Consider the following 27,335-nt stretch of genomic DNA (forward strand, 5'->3'; position numbering starts at 1 on the left):
GATATTTTTGAGTGATATTTAATTCTTTGAAGTACCTATCGAATATCGATATAAAATTTCAACAATCGAAAAATTATAAAAATCGATATTTTTTCGGACTGACAAACAAATTTATCGGACCGACAAAACTTACTGCCTACCTACATCGATCTCAATCGGATTAGGTTCAAAAAGGCTCTGACTAGATGAAATCGTTCAAAAATTATGGTTCAGTGACTCTGGGTCATTAATATAAGTCCCTTTAAAATTATATTATCATCTGTGACCTACGATTAGCTCTGTGACTAACAAGTTAGAAATTGGACCGATACATCGATATCAATATTTATCGATATTTTTTTGGCACTTCCAACATCCCTGTCTGCACTGAATAAACAAACCAAAAACAAACCTTGATTTTTCACCACAGACCAATATCAAGCATATCAAGGCATACCAACATACAAATTAAAGAATTGACACAGACTATTATTTATTTATAATTTTAGGATCCCAATAGACGATCCAACTTAGACAATCTAAGACTCTCGAAAAAAGAATTCAATTTTTTTTCTTAGGTGAAATTCGGAGCCTCATTCGGAGCGAGACCAATAATTAATCTATGGTGAAATTGTTGTATTTTTTTATTGTGATTCCGTGATTCTTTGTTGTTATTGCAGTTTTTAAAGTTTTATGGCTGAAAATCAATTATTTGAATGATTATGTATTGAGTATTCATAACTTAGTAATAATTGATATTTATTTAATATTTTTATCTATTCAGTAAAGTGAAGTGTTGTGTACACAGTGTAAAGAACTCTGGAAACAGGAAACTCACCACCAGTAGATAGTGTAAGCATTGGCTTTATTTTCTAATTTTGGAAGAAATATGTGTACATACGAACTTAGGAGAGGATTTATCATTGTACACTCAAATCTACTTTATGATCGGTTTTCATTTTAGTCTCCGTCGTATTCTCGATAACTGAGAGTGACCCCATTTCATAACATTTGGTGGGGTTCTTTTTGGGATTAAAATGCGGATATGTCCCAGACTCTCTGATAACTTATTGATTGTAGATAGGAGCTCAAAATTACATTTTGAAACAACTATCCAATGCTCCATGGTTCTTGCAGATATCAGAACTCCATGAGCACTTAAATATCAACACAGTAGAGAAAGAAATTAAAAGCTATAATTGCAACTATAAAATCAGACTCACCAACCATCCAAATTGCCTGGCACTGCAGTTGACAATGCCGCAGGCGATCCGTCGACTAAAGAGAAAGCATATACTGGATAATTAGCTGAGACTCATGGAGTTTTCCCGCTGGGGAAGTTGTCTCTAATCACACCAACCTTTCCTCCAACCAATCTGCTCGTAGTCCACCAACTGATCGCATGATAAGGCAAAACAAAAAAAACCAGCCAAGTGCGAGTCAGGCTCGCACACTGAGGGTTCCGTACATTTCATCGACATTTTGCATGATAAATCAAAAACTATTATACCTAAAAATAAATAAAAATCTTGTTTAGAATGTACATGTGAAGCCCTTTCATATGATATCCCACTTGATATAGTTATCTTACTTCAAAAATTGAAAATATTATTATTAGTTCATGACCACAATTTAATTTTTTTGTGTGATGTGATGTAACCACAAATTCACGGTTTATAGATTTTTCCCCAAATGTCTGCTATAAGACCTACGTACCTGCCAAATTTCATGATTCTAGGTCAACGAGAAGTACCCTGTAGGTTTCTTGAAAGACAGACAACAAAGTGATCCTATAAGGGTTTTTCCTTTTGAGGTATGGAACCCTAAAAATAAAAAATCCAATGTTTCACTATTGTTTACGGATATAAATGTCACATTACAATTTACAGGTACCAGACTATTATGCTTACTAGAGCTTTACAGCTATAGTATGAATCACAATCACCTTTATTGGCTAAAATGCACAGTTCCAGCAAGAATATGATAAATTTAGCCATTCACAATAATTGCAATTGTAGCAATGTCATACACAGAACTTTTGTGCTAAGAGGGCTTACTGATATATCTTTATAGAGGAAGTTACTAGATGACCCTGTAGTCTGCTTCCCACGTTACAGCAAGATGGACGATTTGATAAGTAATAGTGACATGATTGCAGAACAAAACAGTGCTACATCATTACCTGCACAGGTCAGTCCTATATCTAACTCTATAGAGAAAGAGCCAGCGCGTGGCAAACCTTCATCTTCTAAATATATAAAAGGAAAAAGTGACTGACTGACTGACCAACTGACTGACTGATCTATCAATGCACAGCTGAAACTGCTGGACATATCGGCCTGAAATTTGGCATGCAGATAGCTATTATGATGTAGGCATCCGCTAAGGAAGGATTTTTGAAAATTCAACCCTTAAGGGGGTGAAATAGGGGTTTGAAATTTGTGTAGTCCACGCAGATGAAGTTGTGAGCATAAGCTAGTCCTCAATATAGACTGAAGTTAAGTCTATATAATGAAATCACAGACATTTTGAATTTTAATACAAAAATAATTTATGTTTATAAAATTGTTTTTTTTTCAGTTCTGCATGATATGCCTAGACACAAGTAAGGACTGCAAACTGTACCCAGTCGACAAATATAACTTGGATATGGAATTTGAACATTTGACTAGAATATCGGTAAATATATTTGCTTGCTTAGTTTAATAAAAAGCCGTGATAACCTAGTGGTCAAGACTCAAGACGTCCGCCTCCTAATCGGGAGGTTGGGGGTTCGATCCCGGGGACGCATCTCTATCTTTTTAGAGTTATGTGCGTTTTAAGCAATTAAATATCACTCATCGTGAAGAAACCTGCATGCCTGCATAATGTTCTCAAAGGTGTGTGAAGTCTACCAATCCGCACATGGCCAGCGTGGTAGACTATGGCCAAAACCCTTCTCACTTTCAGAGACCCCTGTGTCCTCTGTGATGAGCCGGCGATGGGTTGATCATGATGATGATGATGATACCCCTTTGGTTTATACAATGCTAAATCGGTTGACGGCTTGACTTTGCCGGTAGAATAGTAACTAGCCACGGCCAGAGGTAATTTAGAAATTATACAATTCAAAATTGCCTCTACCTTGAATCGAAACCGGGACTAATAAGACTATAGCGCTCAGCACTGTGCCAGGGAGGTCGTCAGAAAAACATTGCTGAACATACTTTGCAGCAATGCCCAAACTTACTACAACTAGTGCATTGTTTAGTTCTGGAAATATAAAGCATTGGTCACAATGTTGAACATGCTTTAAAACAATATCCAATCTCAACGTAAGCTGTGCGTTTTTCAATTGTGAAAACAGAAAGGTTGTCACTTGTTAGTAGGCATCTGACATTGTTAACAGCATCAAAAAGTTTAAAAAATGCTTTGTCAATGCAGCTTCAACACAAAATGCAGTTTCTACCGCAGTTCTGCACGGAATGTGCTCAGAGACTGAGCAACTGTGGCAAGTTCCGGGACAAGAGTCTGAGGGCCTATCATTTGTTATTGGGATTACTTGACACACATAAGCCGGTAAGAAACTTCTTCTATTATCACTTTATACTGATAAGTCCCATTTGTTCACGATATATTGCAAATAAAACATCTGACTGACGCTAGAGGTCTACGATAGCTGCGTAAATAGGTCATTCGGAGTCAATGCCACGTCATAGGCGGGGCATTGACCCGAGTTTGCACGCTATACATTGGGTTAAATCACTAAAACTACAAAATGAGGTATTGCATTGTGTTTAGGTAGTATAACAATAAAGCTAAGTTTTTGCTAGCGTTCTGGTTACACCCTGTATAACTCCAGTCGAATTCGGTAAACTTATTAACTTGGTAGCATGACTAAACAACCAGATTGCTGTTATAATGGTTATAATAATCATTTTTTCAGTTAACAATACAAACTATAAATACAATAGATAGAATAAACAACCAACTAGTATCCAAGATAGACAAGAAAGTATATCAACCTAACCATTGCGACCTACACTTGAAAGATATCAAAGGAAATAATAATACAAAAGATATTCATGTCAAAGACGAAGAAAACGATTTAGTTTCCGAAAATGCAGACGCTTTAAATTGTGATATCAAATGCGAAGTTGAATTACTGAAAAAAGACATTGATGATATTGTATTTTTAAAAAATGACTTTGACAATGATGTGGTTATGGATGATGACAATGGTAAGGAAGAGGTAAATAATGAAGACAAAGATTCTGATGTAGAACTTTTACGTGATGACGATAACGATTTTCACAGTTATGTCAATATTTTAAACGAAACCACCAATAATGAAGCGAATAATAAAAATTCTACTAATAGTAGAAAAGTTATAAACAATCAAAGAGTTGCAAAAAATAAAGATGTTATTCATAATGATGGTAAAGTTAGTCAAAGTAATGTTCTTGCCAAATCAAAAACACAAAATAATGTGAGAGGAACAAATACAAGAAAAATTGTGAAAACTAAAGTTAAAGATGAAGACGATAACGAAGAGACTGTCATTATGGATGATGGTGAAATTAGTATTAAAAGTGAGAGAATTACTAAATCAACCCGTAATTCTACTAAGAAAGTTACTAGGAGAGGTGTACCTGTAAACAATAGGAGAAATCTTGCAAAACTAAAAACGCAAGATAGAAGTAAAAATAATTTAAGTAATGTAAGAGATAGGACCAAAAAAATTAAGTCAGAATCTCAAATAAGTGTTAAAAGGAAACCTGTCAAAAGAGTTTCTAGTGATGAAAGTAACACAAGAAAGGTTGTCGTTAAAAGAGTTAAGAAGAAACGTGTTTACATTCCTACGGGGAATCCTCCGGGACCAAAACCAGGTGAGAAATTAGTTATTACAGTACGCGACAGAAAGTAATGTAAATCGGCCTTTAGAATGACATTACGGCTTTGTAGAGCGTTGCCTCTGTCATTCATACCTATATGACGTTTTGTCGGTCTCAACGACAGAGACAATGCTCTACAAATCTGCTTTCTCCTTCTAAAGTTAGATGTACATTACTTTCGGCCGCGTACACTATTAGTACCCAATTTGACTAAATGATTTGACTTTAAGAAAAAAATCATAGCAAATAAATTTTCTTTTTTTCTCAAAGTTTTATGACCTACTAGCTGATGCCCGCGACTTCGTCCGCGTGGATTTACGTTTTACAAAATCCCGTGGGAACTCTTTGATTTTGTGGGATAAAAAGTATCCTATGTCACTCTCCAGGTCTTTAACTATACCCATGCAAAAAATCACGTCGATCCGTTGCTCCGTTGCGACGTGATTGAAGGACAAACCAATAAACCAACAAACAAACACTTTCGCATTTATAATATGGGTAGTTGTTGTAATTTTTATCTAGACATGGAAAATCCAATTCCAGGGTTCAAATCAGAATTAAAGCTGTTTGAAACAACTGAGCTTTCTCAAGAGGAACAGATAGCTGAGGTGCAAGCTAGAAAAGAGACTGAGAGGTTCAGAAATGCGCTGTTTAAATGTACTATCTGTTATAAGGGGTTCAGAGATGTGGACGCTTATAACGGACATTTGGACAGACACACTGATGTAAGACTCTTTTTACTCTTCCTCATCATTCAGTACTCACTCATTGACTCACTTACACATTCATACACTCTCTCACTCAGCAATTCAATAATCAACTCAATATATTCACTCGTTCAACTCAATCAAGTAAAGCAAATAAACTAGAACAGAGATATCATCATCATCATCATCAACCGATAGACGTTCACTGCTGGACATATGTCTCTTGTTGGAACTTCCACACGCCGCGCCTTGCGCCGCCTGAATTTAGAGCCTCAATAGCTCAACTGGTAAAGGAGTGGACTGAAAACCGAAAGGTCGACGGTTCAAACCCCGCCCGTTGCACTATTGTCGTACCTACTCCTAGCACAAGCTTCACGCTTAGTTGGAGAGGAAAAAGGGGAATATTAGTCATTTAAGATAGCTAATGTTCTTTTTAAAAAAAAAAAAATCAGCGGCTCCATGCGACTCGTCTGATGTCGTCCGTCCACCTAGTGGGTCTTCCAACGCTGCGTCTTCCGGTGCGAGGTCGCCATTCCAGCACCTTGGGACCCCAACGTGTATCGGTTGTACGAACTATATGCCCTGCCCATTGCCACTTCAGCTTCGCAACCCGTTGAGCTATGTCAGTTACTCTAGTTCTCCTACGAATCTCCTCATTCCTGATTTGATCACGTAGATAATTTCCAAGCATCTCTCTCTATCGCCCGTTGAGTGACTTCAGAGACTTCAGAACAGATATAAATGAACTGGAATTGTTTTTCTCTTTATACTCCATTCAGTCACACATTCACGCACATTCGCTCACACATGTACATTCACACACACACACACACGCGCACCGACAATCTCTCACCCACACAAACAACTCAAGTAGAGAGAATAGCTGATGTTAACTAAAAAAAAGGCAACTTTTTCAGAAATACGGACCATTCCAATGTGCTCTATGCCACCTCCACTCCAAAAACAAACACGCCCTGTCCAACCACATCGCGAACAACCACAACTATATATACAGATGTAAAGAGTGCGAGTTCGTGACGAAACACAGACACGTGGCCTCCAACCACGAGCGCTGGCACGACGGGAAGACGTACAAGTGTCCACACTGCGACGAGCAGTTCATGTGAGTATTGAGTCACACACACAAATCACACACTAATCCCCCCATTACACTACACCCACACTCACCTCATACTCATCAACACGTCACATTCACCACACATATTCACACCCACACCCACACACGTCACACACTTTTCCTATGATTGATTAATACACCCATTCCTCCATACAGTTCGCTCACAGATTCACCCACACTCCCTACATACTCAAACCACGATTTGAGTATGTAGGGAGTGAGCTGGTTGAGTACTGGCACGACGAGAAGACGTACAAGTGCCCACACTGCGACGAGCAGTTCATGTGAGTATTGTGTCACACACACACACACACAGAGACACCACTAATCCTTCCATTGATTCACATACCCACTCGTTAACACAGTAGCTCGTTCACTGATTCACATACAGACACTACACCGATACACTCACCTCGACATACTCATCAACACGTCACACTCACATATTCACCACACACACACTTTTCCTTTGATTGATTCATACACCCAGTCGCCCACATGGTAGTTCGCTCACAGATTCACCCCCACACCCTTACTCAATATTCGCAAAACATTCGCAGTAATTTCACGAATGCGAATATGCAAAAATATGCGAATATCCGCGATTGCCAATATTGGTTACATCTCTACTACACATGTTCATCACACACACCAAGAACACGCATACACTACACACACGCACATCATAGACACACACATATTAGTTCCTGGAACCACCAATGATGGTCACTGAAGTTTATTCAAAATCGTACTGACACATTACACATTGTTGCAGGAAAAGCACCTCGGTGATGTCTCACGTGCGTATAAAGCACCCTTCAGACTTCGTGTGCACTCAGTGCGGCTTCTCGTTCATCGGCGAGAGGGGACTGAACCTGCATATGAGCAAGAAGCATCGACTCGAGGACACACAGGTTAGATTCCGCACGATAAACTCACCACTCTACAGTACGCGGCAGAAAATATTGTACATTGACCTTTAGAAAGAGATAGCGGCTTCGTAGAGCGTTGACTCTGTCGTTGAGACCGACAAAACGTCACATAGGTATGAATGACAGAGAAAACGCTCTACGAAGCCGAAATCTCATAACTATCCTAGTGCAGAGGGTAGGAAACTCGTTTCTTGTGTCTAAATTCAAAATTCAAAATAAATTATTCTTATTCTTATCACTGGTGAATAAAATACCATACAAACCTTTATACAATATTTACAGAACTTAACTGGACCGTTGTGTGAGCCATGCAACATCCGTTTCGCGTCTGACACGGCGTACAATCAGCATATGGAGGTGTCGCCCAAGCATGCGCCTGCCAGCAAACTGAAGCCCAACTGTCCCATACAGAAGTATGCATGGCATTTGATGAAGAAGAATAAAGAAGGGGAAATGTCCATCGATTGTGAACAGGTGAGCTCAACACACTTGACTGCAATGCCCAAATTTACCACAACATGAGCATTCTTCACACAGAAAATTCAAAAGATACTGTCTCAAGGTGTCGACTGCATGGGACGCGTTGAATTTTCAATACTGAAAATGTTAAAAAGTTAAACTGTAATTATTTTAATTTTATTTATTTGGCAACCAAAACAGATTACAATACATTATAATTCTAACCTAATAACACAATCATTACATTTTGTTCTTATTGTAACCCTAGGTCGCACATCTATATATACTAGATAATATCTGCGACTTCGTCCGCGTGGATTTAGGTTTGTAAATGCCGTGAGATTTCTTGTATGTCCTAGGATAAAAGAAACGTTTATCTGTCTGCGGGATGCAAACTACCCAATTTCATCATAATCAGGTAAACAGATTGACGAAAAAAGAACAGACAGACACACTTTCACATTTATAATATCAATATGGATGTGTTAGGAAAAGTCTGACGTTTAATAATAAATTGTTCACAGTGTGGTGTTCACTTGAGCAACGCGCGCGCGTACACGGTGCACTTCCGTAAGCATCACCCAGACAAGAACCGGACCCAGTTCCCCAAGGCCAAGGTGATGTGTGAGCAGTGCGGGAAAGTGTTCAAGGTGAGAGCCGCTTGACAGGCGCATCAAGCAGCTTGAAAGCCGTGCCGCCAAGCGATTTAGCGTTCCAGTACGATGCCGTGTAGAAACCAAAGGGGCATGGGTTTATTGAAAACTGCCATACCCCTTCCAGGTTAGCCCGCTTCCATACACTGCATCGTCACTTACCACCAGGTGAGGTTGCAAGTTAACTTGTAGCTTAAAAAAATAAAAAATAAATCAAGGAAAACAAATCTACGTGCTTGAGCCATTTGACCGTATCATCAGCTCTTTACAGACTAACCTAACTTTATTTGCAGTGCATGACTGAGCTCAAGTACCACATGCCGCTACACGCAGATAAGAAACAGTTCACGTGCGAGATCTGCAACAAGAGCTTCGGGCGCATACTGAACCTCAAGATACACCTGCGCACACACAGCGACACGCGCCCCAAGTACGAGTGCACCGTGTGCGGGAAGATGTATCTGAACCTGTGGGGCAAGATGCGGCACATGCGGGTGAGTTGTCCAGCCACCCTACGCCATCCCACCCCACCCCACGCAAGCCCACCCCATGTCACCCTCCGCAAGCCCACAACATATCACCCTACGCAAGCCCACTCTAATTGGAAAAAAAAGAAAAAGAAATAAACTACCATACGCCACGCTTCTCCATATTACTCTACGCCACCCCTATGCCACCCCAAATATTATAGCAAATACAGCCCCTGAACGGTTCAGACATAAGTATAGTACTAAAACAACAGTTTATTTTTTGTTTCAGTCGCATCAAGACACGAGGCCCTTGTACACGTGCGATGTGTGCGAGAAAACCTTCACGAGTCCCCAGGGGAGGGACTCGCACGTGTTACACGTGCACAACAACGTGCCCAGGCCCAAAAGGATCCGCGGGCCTCGCTCCACGCCCAGGCAGCACGCGCGGTACACGAGCGACTCGCAGGACTCCTGAGACACGTCATACGGGGCCTTCGATACGCCCCCGAGGTCTGCGCGGCCACGAAACATGTGGGTCACACTGTAGACTGACCCGTGAAACTGTACGGGAGCGGTGTGTAGACTCGACCGTACCAAAGGGAGATCTCCCACCGAGCGGTTGGTTGTGCTCGGTAGCGCCAGCTGGGTCGACGGTTGTATCTTGAAACTTCTATATATAGTCCAGATTGCAGAAAACTCCGTTAGTGCGAGTACTGTCGGCGGTACATTTGTTCGGGACTACGTCATGAAATGTTATCGATTGAACAGCTCCATCTAGTTTCTACTGTGGTAACCGCCACAAAACATAGAACCGTGGACGCGACCCGAGGCCTCCAGATACAGATTACACTATAGACCCAAAACTCTGCAAAAACCTTCACTGTGTCTCCTAGGATTATATTGACATTAATGGAAAAGGATGACGAGACACCACCCTCACAATGAGGAATACGATATAGAGAGAAAAAGTCTAAGAGGGACTCGCACGTTTCACAACAATTCCAGGGGAAATCTTTGATTTTCCAGAATAAAAATTTGCCTGTATCCTTCCCCTGGTTGCAGGTTATCTCTGTGCTCATCAGAATAAACCGATGGGGCATGTTAAACTGACATACGGATTTACTTTTGCATTTATAATATTAGTGTGGATGTATGCAACGAGTTCGTGGCGATATAGACACCCTTCCCTGCAATGTGTATGCAGCCTAAGTACTTAATAAGTATTTTTGTATATAACTAGCTTATGCTCGCGACTTCGTCCGCGTGGACTATACAAATTTCAAACCCCTATTTTACCCCCTTAGGGGTTGAATTTTCAAAAATCCTTTCTTAGCGGATGCCTACGTCATAATAGCTATCTGCATGCCAAATTTCAGCTCGATCCGTCCAGTGGTTTGAGCTGTGCGTTGATAGATCAGTCAGTCAGTCAGTCAGTCACCTTTTCCTTTTATATATTTAGATTTACTATAATTAAATTTTAATAAGTTATAGTTAATTTTATTAAAAATCAATGAAATAGTATAAGAATTTGTATATAATTTTACTATAATTAAATTTTAATAGATTATCATTTAAGTATATGAAATCCAATGTTAATGTTGGTGAATGTTAATAAAATAAATAAAATGCATTAAATTAAAACTTATTTAAATAAAAATAGCTTTTAATATAGTATACTTACTGCAGTTTTATTTCTAAGAATTTATCTGGAAAGCTATCAGACATTTCGGACTAGCTTTTGCTGGTGACTATGTCCGCGTGGATTAAGTTTTTTAAATCTCTCGGCAATTCAGTTTACGTGTGCTTTAAAACTCGAGCCAAACTAGAGTCTAACTCGAGCCGAACTAGAATTGAACTCAAGCCGAACTAGAATTGAACTCAGACCGAACTAGAGTCTAACTCGACCCGAACTAGAGTCTAACTCGAGCTGAACTAGAATTGGACTCGAGCCGAACTAGAATTGAACTCGGACCGAACTAGAGTCTAACTCTAGCCGAACTAGAATTGAACTCGGACTGAACTAGAGTGTAACTAGAGTCAAACTCGAGCCGAACTAGAATTGAACTCGAGCCGAACTAGAATTGAACTCTGACCGAACTAGAATTGAACTCGAGCCGAACTCTAGAAGTTCGGTTAGAAAAAGGAACGACTAAACCGACGCGATGTCGCTGGCTTCTAAATCATACTAACATTCCTATTTGCATTGGGCTTTGAAATCGGTATGTTACTTGCCAGCGGGACAGGAGTGGAGAAGGCGGGTAGAGAGTCTGTAGGTATTTAATTTATTAATTTGTGAAATTAAAGAGTTTATTAATATATTTAAAATTTATTAATTCATTTCTTTATCAAGATGTCAAATTATAAATAAAATTTAAATAATATAGAAGAACAATCTCAGTTTATTTTAACATAAATATAGTACAATGATAAAATAATAAAACAATTTTACTATTCTATATAATATCATTATTATTTTGACGCAGTATCATATGCGTCCTAGCAGAATGAACTAGAGTGGTCGTAGCAGAGTGAACTGGGGTAAGGAAACTCTCGGTTTTGATCTTTAATCGACAACTGTAAAATATTATGCAAGGGGTGACGTTAGTAGTTTCATAACATTTGACGCCTGCCACTTTGGCAAATGACGTCGCGTGATTTTGTGCATCACGCGACGTCGCGTGATAGGCTACTTTTAGGCTAGCCGCACTTTACATGCGTGTTCGTACGAATTTGACTCGTGCGAACACGCACGAACAATCCCGACCTCCTAAGTCACGATAGTAGGAATCTTTTAACAAATCGTAGAGGCTTCGATTCGACGTCATTTATGATGGTAGTACATAGCTCATGAATCGCCTATTTTTCTTTGATTTCACGTCACCCATAGCTTAGCACCTTGAGACGTTGTGGTCCCAAGGTGCTGGAATGGCGACCTCGCACCGGAAGACAGTGTTGGAAGACCCCCCCTAGGTGGACGGACGACATCAGACGAGTCGCAGGAAGCCGCTGGATTCAGGCAGCGCAAGACCGTGGCGTGTGGAAGTCCCTACAAGAGACCTATGTCCAACAGTGGACGTCTATCGATTGATAATGATGATGATAATGATATAAAATTTAAAATATCGTCGATTCAGGATCAAACTGAGAGTTCCCTCACTCTAGTTCACTCTGCTGTCGTGAGCTGTGATACTAGTCGCTAACGCCGATGCTAGGTCTCCGTATGATGGAGCTGTGCCTGTCGCGGCGGTTGCGCTTGGGCCGCGGCACGTTGAGGTGCACGTGCGACACGTGCTGGTCGCGCCCGGGGCGGCTCGCGAACGTTTTGTCGCATATGTCACACTTGTACTTCGTGTCTTCATGTATCTGTGAAAACATAAATCAAAATCAAGGGGATTTACAGTGCGACAAGGCTCTTTTCTAATCCCAAATGACAGAGACCAGAGCCAAAAATCTCAGTGGTCGTAACCATTTCAGCTCCAGCTAATCATAATAAACATATTTTCAAAAAACATTCGAAATTTAATTCGAAAATCTTTTCAAAAAACATTTGAATTTCAATTCGAAAATGTTTTCAATAAACATTCGGAAACATAGTTTCGTTTGTGATTGGTTGGTGACACAAAACGGCCCACTGAGATTTTCGCCTCTGTCATTTGTATGGGATTACGTGACAGAGAGAGCGCTATGCTAGCTTCTTTGCGCGGATAGAGTATAGTAGGGATTAGAACGATCACTCACCGACAGTCCATTGGAAACCTGGGCGGTCTACTTGGCTTCTGGAGCAAGCTTGGATGGCTGGAGTGAAGACTTCGGCATTGAGGGGCAATGCACGCACAACAGACGGATACGTTTAAGTGCGGAAACCAGCCCAGAGTGAAGAAGAAGAAGATCACTCACCGACAGTCCATTGGAAACCTGGGCGGTCTACTTGGCTTCTGGAGCAAGCTTGGATGGCTGGAGTGAAGACTTCGGCATTGAGGGGCAATGCACGCACAACAGACGGATACGTTTAAGTGCGGAAACCAGCCCAGAGTGAAGAAGAAGAAGATCACTCACCGACATGTGCCGGCGTCGGTTGGCGGCGAACGAGAACTCCTTGTGGCACACCCCGCACGGGAACCGAGGGGGGTTGTCGCTGTGAGTGTTCAACACGTGGTCCTTCAGCGTCGTCTTGTGCATGAACCCCTTGTCACATATCTCGCACTTGAACATCTTCTCGCCCGTGTGCACTTGCGAGTGCTTCCGGAGCAACCAGGGTGACTGTGGACACGTAAACAGTTTGAACACGCGACGTCGCGCTAAACATTTTGTGCATCACGCGACGTCGCGTGATTTTATTTTAAAGCTACTTTGTACTGTAATATGTACGAATTGTCAGTTTAAGTAACATAAAAATGCAACTCCTCAATATATCGAATTAGGTTGCCTGCACATCGGATTGAAAGAGAGGTGATGCAAAATTATGTAGGTTAGGTAGTTAAGCAATACGATTAAGACAATAGTATGTAAGATTTCTTTATTAGTATTGTTAGTCCATAAGCGAGAGTAGATCATAAGCCGGCTCTCAATAAACATCTTTCACCGTTGCCGCATTTAATTATTACCATACGGCCACAACATATCTCATGGCGACCCTTGCCAGTCGGTGCATGCCTAATCTAAGTGCGTGCACCGGCTGGGCACCGATCAAGAAGAAGACTACACAATTTTCAAAAGAATATTCAAGACTCAGCTAGAACAAAAAGAAGAAACTAATTCCACGTCCTGTATTAAAAATCAAGAAAAACTAACATCAAGAAATAAGCCCAAAAATGAATCGCTTATGAACAGAAGACATCTCAAGCTTCATTGATCGGCCCAGCATCATCGTGCCTCCAGGGTTATCCCGGCCACAACTAGGAGGTGTCCAGGGTATTCCCGGCCCAGTTCGAGGAGTCCAGGGTTTTCCCGGCCCATTAAGATGCAGTAAAGAAGAGGCGCAGACTGCAGACCTCCGGACCTGATGACCAAAACCAGTCCTGATGACGACGGCGACTACACGGCGGTCACGAAACTGATTAATAAAATGCGTCGCTAACAGTTAAAGTAAGTGCAATTTATCTCTCGTAATGGGCAAATAGGTAGAATGTGTAGGTTATGTAATTATTTTTTTGGGTAGATAATTAAATTTTGTACGTATAGGATAGGAGAATATTGGTAATTTTTTAAAAATAATAAATAATACTTGCTCCACTATCTACTAATAAGTTCCGTTCGTGCTTTATTTGTAAGATTTTATATAGTGTGTAGGATAGTTTAAACTAATAATAGATAATAATTAATAAATGAATAAGTAGGTAGGTACTTACTTCTTTCGTAAAATATAATAATTCAGAGAATTATAACGGTGTCATCGCGTGGTCAACGACACACGCGTACCCGAACATTTTGTATTGTTATACGAGACAATGGTTTTGCTCGAGATGCAATTTGCAAATACAAGGAAATTAATATGAAATAAGGAGAATTTTTCCCCAACAGACGTTTTTCGTCTAGTTTCATGCTAGTTTTGACGATATAAGACTATACCCGGCTTTAACGAATTAGGACTCTGCAAACCAAAGGCTTGATCACCCTTCGGCTGTAGAAGTGCTATAGGTATAAAATATACAATATTTATTTTGGATTGAGATATACTGACGTAGGAAGATGATTGTTATTTATTTATTTGGACGCGATGTTTTGCGCATATTTAGTACCTCCTCATTCAACTATATTTGTCTAGACTCTTGATCATTATCTACCGCGCTGGTGTTAGTGAAAGACCTAGAATCTTTATGAAAAGTTGAATGTTAGTGAAATACTTATTGAAAGAAATAAGTTTTATGAAGACTATAAGTCTTATGAAAAATGCTTGCAAGCATGTTATGTTAAATATTTATTAGGAGAGTACGCGCCGCGTTTGTTGATTTGTTTATTTATTTGTATTATGTGAAGAAGTAACTTGAAAGGAAGATGAAGACTAGGAGAGATTTATTTTGACTGTCCAGGAAATATAAATACCTGAGATGTTTACTCAATAATAGGTATTATTATGGGTTATAGAATAGAAACCTTATATTTACCGTCTTACGACGATGCTATACGACAGCTGTATACTTATGATGACGACGATTTGATAGGTCAAAGAATCTTTTGAGACAACTAAGTCGATTAGTGAAATCGATACCTCAGCTTATACATATCTAATACCTATGATGCTATTTTGAGATTATCTTATTACCTATGATGAGATTTTTCGAAACTTTTGTAAAAGTTAAATCCTTGACTGCACTTAATAGATTACGATTTTTCTAGTTATAAGTAAGGTTGAAAGTATGCCCATACGAAGTAAGAGATAAGATAAATTGCACTTGAGCACAGTAAGTAACGATAAAAAAATATGTTTCCTTACTTAATTTTAATTTTATTTAGATTTTATTTTTGTGATTGTCATCATCTTTTCTTCTGATTCGATGTAGCGTCTAACATTTTTTTCTTTTAAGGGGAGGGGTAACCGCATACATTTTCAGGGGAGTTGTAATATGTACGAATTGTCAGTTTAAGTAACATAAAAATGCAACTCCTCAATATATCGAATTAGGTTGCCTGCACATCGGATTGAAAGAGAGGTGATGCAAAATTATGTAGGTTAGGTAGTTAAGCAATACGATTAAGACAATAGTATGTAAGATTTCTTTATTAGTATTGTTAGTCCATAAGCGAGAGTAGATCATAAGCCGGCTCTCAATAAACATCTTTCACCGTTGCCGCATTTAATTATTACCATACGGCCACAACATATCTCAGTACGTGTTAATTCAAAGTACGAAAACACATCTAAAGTTCGGCAAATTTTGTATGCACATTGTTTTTTTTTTGATATAGATATTAAGTATAAAGATATTTTTTTGCCATTTTTCATAATCAGCTAGACAGACTCTAATGTGCACTAGATGATGCCCGCGACTTCGTCCGCGTAGATTTAGGTTTTTAAAATCCTGTGGAAACTCTTTGATTTTCCGGGATAAAAAGTAGCCTATATCCTTTCCGATATGCAAGCTATCTCTGTACCAAATTTCATCAAAATCGGATAAACGGGTGAGCCGTGAAAGGCTAGCAGACAGACAGACACACTTTCACATTTATAATATTAGTATGGATTAGTAAATAAATGAAATTGAATTGAATTAAAGGTGCAGTATATAAGATACTCACTGGAAACCCTTTGCCGCATTGCTCGCACAGACGCGACCCCTCATGCGACCTCTCACGTGACCCCGCACGCGGCCTTCCACGCGGCCTCTCGCCTGACTTTTCGCGCGGCCTCTCAAGGGGCCTCTTGCGCGGCTTGTCGCGATAGAAGGAGTAGTAATTCGGCAACTGACGGGGTGTGTTTCGTTTCAGCTCACTGTAAATAATCAATTATTATACCTTTAAAATAAATCACTACCCATATTATAAACACTGCGTGGGTTAAGGTTGTTAAAAATCACGTAGGAACTTTTGATTTTCCAGAACAAAAAGTAGCCTAACGGTAGTAGCCCGTCCCCGGGATGCAAGACACTCTGTACCACATTTCGTAAAAACATTTAAACGCATGATTGTTTAAAAATTTATTTGAAATTTTAAACTAATTTACTTAATTAATTTAGAATTTACAGGGCTCACCCACTAATAGCGTGTTTTGGCGACACCTCCATATGCTGCTGGTACGCAGTCTCAGATGCGAAGCGGATGTTGCACTCCTCGCACGATGGACCAGATAAGTTCTGAAATATATTCCTACCCTCACTTATATTTAAATAAAACACTACAAGGAAAATAACGGTCTGCGCTCAAATGTATGTACGTATATTCTTTATTGCACCACAAAACACAAATGATAGGTTTAAAAAAACAAATGTGAAAGGGATTTTTGCAAGTGACTGTATCTGATTCTCGTATATTATATCACATACACGCGACGTCGCGCGATTGGCATGCCAATGTCAAAGGGGTCGTGTCGTCACAAGTGTTTCTTTTGCTTCTTAAGCAGGAACACGCGACGTCGCGTGATTGGCATGTTAGTGTCAAAGGCGTCGCGTCGCCACTAGTAAGTGTTTGTCTTGTAGTATGAGCTTCATAAATAACCCCTTTGACACTTATATGACAATCACGCGACGTAGCGTGACTGTCGTGCAAGTGTCAAAGGGGCCGTCTTGTCACCAGTAAGTGCTTCTTTTGCTTTATAATCGGGGACACGTGAAGTCGCGTGATTGGCACGTTAGCGTCAAAGGGGTCGTGCGGTCACCAGTAAGCGTTTGTTTTGTAGTATAAGCTCTATTAACAGAGGCACGCGACGTCGCGTGATTGGCATGCTAGTGTCAAAGGGATCGTGCCGTCACCAGCAAGGTGATTTGCTAACTCAGTGAATGTTAGCCACCAAGTTCATTTGACATTTATTTTTAATCCATTGAAGGTTTTCTACGAAAAATAATTTTGTTGTCACTCTGTGAAGCAGCAATGTAAAAGCAACCAAACTCAAATGAGTTTGACGGCTGTCATTTAGTGTTGCCTAGCTTATTTCCGCGACTTCGTCCGCTTGGACTACACAAATTTCAACCCTCTATTTTATCCCCTTCGAGGTTGAGTTTTCAAAAATTCTTTCTTAGCATAATACCTAATATGTCAAATTTTAACTCGATCCGTCCAATAGTTTGAGCTGTGCGTTAATAGATCAGTCAGTCAGTCAGCTTTTCCTTTTATATAAATAGATAATTGAGTTAGCGAATCACCCCGCTGTAAGCGTTTCTCTGGCAGTATAAGCTTTGTAAGTAGGAACACGCGACGTCGCGTGTTCCTATGTGTACTAACGTTTATATCGTCAAAAGGATGCTTCAGATGGATGTGCGCTTTGACGCCCGCGGGGCTGATGAAGCTGAAGCCGCACAGCGCGCACACGCTGTCTGAAGGGTGCTTTATCCGCTTATGCGAAAAGTACGACGTGATTTTCCTGCAAGCATTCATCATCATCATCATCATCAACAACCCATTACAGGCTCACTACAGAGCACGGGTCTCCTATCAGAATGAGAAGGATAAGGGCTAAAAAGGACTGAATTGTGGCTTGAAGGGCTGAGGGGGGGGGGGGGGGGGGCACTTGACTCTAATAAAAATTAGCACTTTGAAACATCATATTCTACAAACGGATCTAGAAATCTAAAAATGATGTTCCACAGTATTTTTAAAAGACCTATTCAACGGATACCCCACACTATGGGGTAGACAAGAAAAAAAAATCATTCCCACTTTACATGTAAAAAAAATATTTATCACGATTTTATTTCACCACTTTGTCAGCGTGATTAATATTTATACCCATGCCAAATTACAGATTTCTAACACTAATCTGAGATTAACCGAGGACGGACGGACGGACGGACATGGCGAAATTATAAGGGTTCCTTGTTTACTACTGAATCCTAAAAAGCACTTTTAGTCCGCTTACAGCCACCATAAAGAAAAACTTTACAAGCATGAGAAGTGAAAAAGATATTCAAGTACCCAAATTCAGCTTCGCATAGTTGACACTTGAATGTTTTGCCGCTGTGCCACCTCTCGTGATGCCGCGCCAGTGATCTGGAACAGTGACCACAGTGAAGGCACTGACCTCTGTGAATACAAGTACGCTGGACCTGCGATTGCCGACCGAAAAAAGTTACTGTCATTATGTAACATGTAATGTAAAATAGATATATAGATTATTATTATTTTCTTTTTTTTCTTTTTTAATCCTAGGTTCATTTATATATTCAATATTATTGTCCCTGACTGGTAAACATCTCCTGGCTGGGCAGAGCTGGGAAGTTAATTGACTTTATGTAACAATCGATGAGGCAAGCCTAGTCAGGTGATGACTAGCAAGTCAGACCTAGTCCTAGTCCTAGACCTAGATCTACTTAATTGTAATTATTTGTTCTTTATCTGTACTATTATTATTTTCTGTGTTCTTATATAATTCATAATGTAATTATAATTCATGTGTCAGCATCAGCAACTTAAAGGCAATAAAATTTATGATTTGATTTGATTTGTAAATACTAGCAATTAAAATAAACTTTTAATACCCTGAAAAGGGTGAAGACCTGAAAAAAGCGAGCCTATGAGGCCGAGTGAAACGAAGGCGGCAAGCGAAGCGAGCTCATAACCTTCGTTTCGAAACAGAGTTCGAGTAGATGGAGCTGAATGAAGGGACAACAAAGTTGTACTGGCTTAGTCCATCACACAACATTATCACTGTTAGAGTCCCTTGCTAAAGAAATAAGTTGTAGAAGTATTCTGTAGTATTAGGCTCAAAAAGCTAGAACCCAAAGCTGTATAGTAAATTAAAAAAACCAATTACATGGTGCTGGTGCTGTAGGGACACAGTTTGCATCGGAACTTCTCGCGGTGGTACACGAGGTGCTTGGCGAGAGGGTTCCGCGTCTTGAAGCGACCTCCACAAATCGCGCACTCGTACTGGCCGAATTTCTGAAAAAAAACCGGCCAAGTGTGAGTCAGGCTCGCGCAATGAGGGTTCCGTACTACAGTCGTATTTTTTCGACATTTTGCACGATAATTCGGAAACTATGATGCATAAAAATAAATAAAAATCTGTTTTAGAATGCACAGGTGAAGCCCTTTCATACGATACCCCACTTGATATAGTTATCTTACTTCGAAATTTGAAAATACTAATTTTTAGTTCATGACCAAAATTTTTTTTTTTTGTATCATGAAACCACAAACGGTTTTCAGATTTTTCCCCAAATGTCAGCTATAAGATCTACATACCTGCCGAATTTCATGATTCTAGAATAACGGGAAGTACCCTGTAGGTTTCTTGACAGACAGACAGACAACAAAGTGATCCCATAAGGGTTCCGTTTTTCCTTTTAAGGTAAGGGACCCTAAAAACCTACATCCGGATGAAGTCACGGGCATCAGCTAGTATATAAATAAAGACGAATAAGCTAGTCTAAAAAGAAAAGGTGACTGACTGACTGACTGATCTATCAACGCACAGCTCAAACTACTGGATGGATCGGGCTGAAATTTGCATTGCAGATAGCTATTATGACGTAGGCATCCGCTAAGAAAGGATTTTAGAAAATTCAACGCCCAAGGGGGTGAAATAGGGGTTCGAAATTTATGACTCCACGCGGAAGAAGTCGCGGGAATAAGCTAGTACAAGTATACATACATCAGAATGTCTGTCCATATGTTGGTTGTAAGTGACAAGCTGAAAGAACCCTTTAAAGCACATCTCGCATCTGTACGGAGACATTTTATATTGTTTAGTTTCCTTTCGTTTTTGGATCTCGGCTATTTGTTCTTCATAAGTCAACACGGTCCTCGTGAATGTATTTTTTTCGTTAGAATCTGGCTTCTTGGGCTTTCGAACATGTTTACGCTTTTCAGGACCTATGAATTGTCGTTCAATTTTTTTTCTTGAAACCCGAACTTTTTTACTTGTCTTTTTAGTAGTTTTTGATTTCGTATCGTTCTTTTTGATTCTTTTACGTTCTACAACCTTTTTGCGTGCTCTACTATTTTGTTTTTCTATTGTTTTCGCAGATTTAATCTTTTCTATTAATACTGTTGTAATTGTTGCTTCTTTAGTTTTTCTTTTGCGTTTTTTGTCATTACATGCTGTACGATTTTTTGAATCAATTTTAACTTTGGATTTGCTAAGTACTTCATCACTGCTATAGTTGTCATTTAAAACTTCATCAATATCACCACCAATATCATTCTCACGTTTGATTTCATCATCAATATCATCATCAATGTCATCATCTAAAAACTCCGCTTCGCCATCATTATCACAAGTTACAAATATATCACTCTTATCATTTCTTATATCAGTATTAATTTTGTCTTTATTATTAACTTCATTTATGATATTTTTGATATCAGATTTATAACACGTATCATCACTATTAATATCATCAAATTCGTTTAAATACTCTATTTCATAAGTGGTTTCGCTTTTTTCGTAATCGTACATAGTTTCATCTAATTTTTCCCTTTTTAAGTCAGTATTTTCTTTGGAATTACATACTATGTCTTCCTGTTTTAGTATAATATTGTTTTCATCATTATGTATCAGGTAGACGTCATAGTGATCGGGTTTAAACGTGTGTTTCATTATATTGGACGTCAGTAGGTTTCCTATCCTGTCAACAGATTTTAAACTTTGTGATGTAATCTGAAACAAAAAAGAATAACACTTCATAAAAAAAAAAAAAAAAAAATTATTTTTAGGCTTCCGTATCTCAAAAGGAAAAACGGGACCCTTATAGGATCACTTTGTTGTCTGTCTGTCAAGAAACCTACAGGGTACTTCCCATTGACCTAGAATCATGAAATTTGGCAGGTGGGTAGGTCTTATAGCAGACATTCGGAGAAAAATCTGAAAACCGTGAATTTGTGGTTAGGTACATCACACAAAAAAAATTAAATTGTGGTCATGAACTTATAATTAGTATTTTCAATTTTTGAACTAAGATAACTATATCAAGTGGGGTATCATATGAAAGGGCTTCACCTGTACATTCTAAAACAGATTTTTAATTATTTTTATGCATCATAGTTTTGAATTATCGTGCAAAATGTCGAATAAAATACCACTGTAGCACGGAACCCTCGGTGCGCGAGCCTGACTCGCATTTGGCCGTTTTTTTTGTCATAACCACAAATTCACGGTTTTCGGATTTTTCCCTTACGTGTGCTAATAAGACCTAACATAGCCCTCTCCATAGCTCGCTGAGCGACTTTGAATTTGTGTACACCTATATAATACTCACATTTTTATCCCTCCGAAGTAGCTGATTCAATACCGAGTGTGCTTTAGACTAATTGATGTTGTAATAGTTAGGTATTGGTTGATCTGGGATCGGTTCGGGGATGGAGGAGCCGATCTAGGTAGGGACTTAGGTAGGGTTAGTTAGTGTTGTCTAGTCTCAATAGAGATGTTGGTGTCTTGACTCATAATTAATGAGGGTTGCTATAGTTACTGTTGAGGGTAGTCTGTGTTGTCTCTCGTAGTGCAAGAATATGTAAAATGTTGTAATCCTGACTTATCCGATTAATCATCATCATCATGTTATGAAGGCGGCAGTCAGTTTTGCCTTCATATATAAAAACTAAGTGGAAGTAGGGAATATGTGGTAAATACTTACACTTTTGTCCCTCCGAAGTAGCTGGTTCAATACTGAATGTGCTTTCATGGTCTTGTACTTGAACGTGTCACAGTTAGTCAACCTTTGAGCACACTCCACACACAGCTTTGGGATAGTGTTGATGTGATGACGAACTATGTTTACCTGAAGCAAGAACATAGTTACCTCTACATACAAGGCTGAGTTTGTTGTGGGCTCTTCTCAGGCCTGGGCGCGTTTGGAACCCTCGTTGCTTTAGTTGTAAGTTCGTGTAAACATTTTCACCACTATCATCATCTTACAAATGCAACAACCGACTATGAAAAAGTGTAATAAAACTACTAGCTGATGCCCGCGACTTCGTCCGCGTGAATTTAGGTTTCTAACAATCCTGAGGGGAACTCTTTGATTTTCCGGGGTAAAAAGTAGCCTATGTCACTCTCCAGGTCTTAAACTATACCCATGCAAAAAATCACGTCGAGCCATTGCCCTGTTGCGACGTGATTACGACGCCCTGAGGACAAACCAACAAACCAATATACCAACAAACAAACACACTCTCGCATTTATAATAGGGGTAGTGATTTTGAATAAACTTTTTTGACTCACACATACATAATGAAAAATCTATTTTTTTTTTTCAAATTATTCTCTTTAATCCTATATAGTAAAAGACTCCTTTAAAACTGCAGTGAAGAATCATCTAAATATATAAAATGAAAAGGTGACTGACTGACTGACTGATCTATCAACGCACAGCTTAAACTACTGGACGGATCGGGCTGAAATTTGCCATGCAGATAGCTATTATGACGTAGGCATCAGCTAAGAAAGGATTTTTGAAAATTCAACCCCTAAGGGGGTGAATTAGGGGTTTGAAATTTGTGTAGTCCACGCGGACGAAGTCGCGAGCATAAGCTAGTTATCTTACAAATTGAAGACGACAATTATATTTTAGTTTCTCCTTAAGTACGATTATATTGAGTATATATTAGTCTATTTTATTAGTATATTGGTATTATACATATTATTTAATACATGTATTAGTGGTTTATGTATTAGTATGTATCAGTTATTTGAATGTATGTTTATTGCTATATTACACACCACCTGCAGTCTAATTTTCCTTATACTTTCCAATCTTTAAGGTTGCCTGGTAGAGATCGCTAATTAATGTAATCCTTCTTGTGGTTGTGCAAATAATATTTATTATTATTATTATTTAATAATGAATTCTAGCCCCATAAGCTACCGCTATACAAAACATCACATCAACTTATTACTACAGTCTAAGAGCCTATTGCAAGTCCAGCACACTTATATTAGTAGAGGTCAGTGGTTTCATATACATTCAAGCACATGAACAACTTACTTCAAGTCCAGTAATGTTAGTGTAAGCTCGCGCTAAATGGTTCTTGTTCAGCGGAAACAGTTTACTGGCACCCGTGTCTAGGCAGATCAGGCAGAACTGGAAAAAATAACAATAAAGTTTAAAATATAATCCGCCAAAACCATTGACTTTGAATTGTAGGTATAGTCCGTACAAAATGACTCCTCACGCGCCATTTTAATTCCATGGGTTAACTGTCAAGTACGGATCACCATTAAAATAAGGACTAAAATCGTACTTTTGACATGACAATTGAAGTTAAAATGACGCGTGAAAAGTTTTGTATGCATAATAAATCGAATCTTTAAAATGAACAACTCAGAAATGAACCCCTTTGTATCGAATAGACAGACAAACAAAGAGACAGACAAGAAAGCAAGTTAAAATTAAAAAAAAGGTACATACCAGTGGAGCAGCCATCCCTGGCTGACTATGAATACCATCAGATCCCTCTTTGCCACACAGTCCACCTGGACCTTCCATACCAGCCTCTCCACATGGATGTTCACCAAGATCTTCCTTCACACCAGAAATACCGCCCACACCTGCAGTGGAACTACCAGGATATGCTCTTTCACCCATCTGGTCTTCGACTCCTGGGAGGCTTGGCATGGCATTATTCCCTTTGTCTTCCTGGAATTAATAGTGGCTAGATTTACCATCTTATGTATAGTACGCGACAGGTCGAGACGGCAATCGGGGTATGAGGCTGGGGGACGCCCCGCACGCCCGCACGTCACCCGCGCTCGTCCGCACCGGGGGCTGTGCGGGTGTGCAGGGCGTTCCCTCCCCGATTGCCGTCTTGACATCTCACATACAGTACGCGGCCGTGGGGCGGTCTTCCAACACTGCGACCTCCGGTGCGAGGTCGCCATTCCAGCACCTTGAGACCCCAACGTCTATCGGTTTTACGAGCTATGTGCCCTGCCCATTGCCACTTCAGCTTCGCATCCCATTGAGCTATGTCAGTTACTCTAGTTCTCCTACGGATCTCCTCAGTTCTGATTTAATCACGTTGAGAAACTCCAAACATAGCTCTCTCCATTGCCTGCTGGGTGACCCAAGAGTCAGAGAATTATTGATATGTATTTAAAATTACTTAGAAATTAGTATTTTGTCTACAAAAGTGTACTTACTTGAGTAGTGAAAGCTTCAGGTACTCTGACAGAAGGGACGGAGTACTTCCTGAGCTTCATGACATCGCCTCTACTCATCCTGAAGTCACCTTTCTCAAAATGTTGTGAGCAAACCACCGCCCCTTGGGGCAAGTAGCATTCTTGTATGCCAACCCTCACCAGCCAGGACTGTCTGAGCCAGGGTATAGTAGGAAACCTGTAATCCATACTAATATTATAAATGCTGTGGTACCTCTGATTGGAAGGCCTAACCACTAGGCAGTGGTTAGGACGTCTGCCTTCCAATCGGAAGTCAGGGGTTCAATCCCGGGCACGCACCTCTAACTTTTCAGAGTTATGTGCGTTTTTAAGTAATTAAATATCACTTGCTTTAACAATGAAGGAAAACATCGTGAGGAAACCTGCATGCCTGAGAGTTCTCCATAATGTTCTCAAAGGTGTGTGAAGTCTACCAATCCGCACATGGCCAGCCAAAACCCTTCTCACACTGAGAGGAGACCTGTGCTCTGTAGTGATCCGTTAAACCGATTTTGACGAAATTTTGTACAGTGATAGCTTGCATACCGGGGAAGGACATAGGCTACTTTTAGAAAATCAATGAGTTCTCACAGAATTATTGGGAAGGTCTTTCAACGTTGCGCTTTCTAGCACCTTGGGACCCCATCAACAAACATAATTTTTTTAAAAAAATTCAGATACTTAGTTAGCCCTTGACTGCTATCTCACGGTGGTAAGTGATGATGGAAGCGGACTAACCTGGAAGGGGTATGGCAGTTTGCATTAAACCCATGCCCAAATCGCTTGGCAGCATGGCTTTGCCAGCAGGGTGGTAACTAGCCACAGTTGAATCCTCCCACCAGACCAGCTAGGTGATTCTCTAACTCAGTGTCTAACACTGAATGATAGCCACCGAGGTTGGGTGGCTCTACATTGCTGCTTCACTGGGTGATATTAAAATATTTTTTTCATAGAAAACCTTCAGCGGATTAAAAAATGAGATCAGTGGCCATCATTCAGTGGTTAGGCACCGAGTTAGCGAATCACCCCACAGACCAGAAATTTAGAAATTATAAGATTTCAAACCCCTGCCAGGAATCGAACCTGGGACCTCCCACTAATAAGACCACAGTGCTTACTGCCACTGAGCCAGGGAGATCGTCAATAAACAATGAAATAATACTTACTCATGGTAAGTAACCCGCTCCTGATTGCCGAGTACACTGGGCAGGTAACTATCACCTGCCACACCACACGAAGGCACACAACACTGCATTTTGTTTGCAATTTTAGTTTTAATTTACAGAATATTTGAGGTTATGTTTACTTCAGAAATTAAATTCATGTGTCTGCAATTTCACGCTAAATCAATGCACTAAAGGATAATTATTTTACTATTAACTACTAAACTCAAAAGATAAAATGAGAAAACTAATATTATGGCTAATCTTAACCATAACGAAACAACTAATAATGCACTGATTATAGACAGATCAAAGCAAAACAACACGAAAACAACTTTTGACAATGTTTATCACAGACTACAGTGATGTTTATTTTTCAGTCAGTTTGTAATTTAAACAAACCCTTTTTTTAACCACTGATATTAATAACACAGTAATTAGTAGGTACGCTGGAATTGCAATTCTCTGATCGCCATTTCGATCTAGAACACAGAACACTACCCTATACATATTAATCTATGACTACCCTAGAGAGCTTACGACACGACAAGGCTCTTTTGGCACTTGAATGACATTGACAGAATGGCGTGGTTGTCTGGAACAAATGCTGCCAGTAAAAAAATGTCCTCAATTTTAGAGAAAGTTGAAAATCGAGTAAGGTTCCTAATTTCTCATTCAGTAAGTGAAATTCAATAGTTACGTATGTATTTTAGTGATTTACTTGCAAGATAATATTATAATCTTGTGAATATCGAAATAAAATTCCTGTTGACATATATAAACTAGCTGCTGATGCCCGCGAGGATTTTCATTTTTCGAAATCCCCCGGGAATTCTTTGATTTTCCGGGGTAAAAGTAGCTTAAGTATTATGTTGCCTAATCCAAAGTATAATCTATCTCCTTTCCAAATCCGTCCAGTAGTTTTTGCGTGAAAGAATAACACACACTTTCGCCTTTACAATATTAGTGTTGTGGGTTACTGATCACATAATAGGTATTAGTGATCACGTCGCGTCGGGGTCACCAATATGTGGAAGTTACGTAAGCGGCAGCCAGAAGGATTTTTGAAGGAAACGAAGATAGAATTTTACTAAATTTATTCTAAAATCCTTACATTTTAATCTTACCTAAGAGACTGCGTCGAAGTGTGACGACAGAGTGCACCTCTTCAAGCTTTCACTTAGGGCGAGATCTATAGAGCGCACTTTGACTTT

The 27,335-nt window shown here is 39.7% G+C and overlaps 2 protein-coding genes across 3 annotated transcripts; one reads left to right on the forward strand and one right to left on the reverse strand.

Annotated features, from left to right (window-relative positions):
* The first annotated feature begins 585 nt into the window (after positions 1-585).
* Positions 586-10,896, forward strand: LOC117994998 (zinc finger protein 878-like). Its single transcript, XM_034982975.2, has 12 exons — positions 586-831; positions 1,869-2,169; positions 2,560-2,658; positions 3,403-3,537; positions 3,905-4,847; positions 5,397-5,578; positions 6,478-6,683; positions 7,474-7,612; positions 7,913-8,104; positions 8,614-8,739; positions 9,036-9,236; positions 9,502-10,896. The coding sequence occupies exons 2-12, from the start codon at positions 2,101-2,103 to the stop codon at positions 9,685-9,687; spliced, it is 2,478 nt and encodes an 825-aa protein (XP_034838866.1). The 5' UTR covers positions 586-831; positions 1,869-2,100; the 3' UTR covers positions 9,688-10,896.
* Positions 10,897-12,050: 1,154 nt separating this feature from the next.
* LOC117994999 (PR domain zinc finger protein 5-like) lies at positions 12,051-26,466 on the reverse strand. Of its 2 annotated transcripts, none has more exons than XM_069508178.1 (13): positions 26,125-26,466; positions 24,941-25,148; positions 24,210-24,437; positions 23,787-23,882; positions 22,436-22,579; positions 20,455-21,462; positions 19,615-19,742; positions 18,777-18,851; positions 18,087-18,225; positions 16,902-17,002; positions 16,449-16,641; positions 13,269-13,472; positions 12,051-12,575 (listed from the first exon to the last, which is right to left on the reverse strand). In XM_069508178.1, exons 1-13 carry the CDS (start codon positions 26,211-26,213, stop codon positions 12,402-12,404), a joined length of 2,787 nt encoding a protein of 928 aa, XP_069364279.1. In that variant the 5' UTR covers positions 26,214-26,466; the 3' UTR covers positions 12,051-12,401. The 2 variants fall into 2 exon arrangements, with proteins under 2 accessions (XP_069364279.1, XP_034838867.1); XM_034982976.2 differs by having other exon boundaries at positions 12,052-12,575; positions 24,941-25,136.
* Between the last annotated feature and the right edge of the window lie 869 nt (positions 26,467-27,335).

Source organism: Maniola hyperantus, chromosome 28 (genome assembly GCF_902806685.2).
Source record: "Maniola hyperantus chromosome 28, iAphHyp1.2, whole genome shotgun sequence".
Lineage (NCBI taxonomy): Eukaryota > Metazoa > Arthropoda > Insecta > Lepidoptera > Nymphalidae > Maniola > Maniola hyperantus.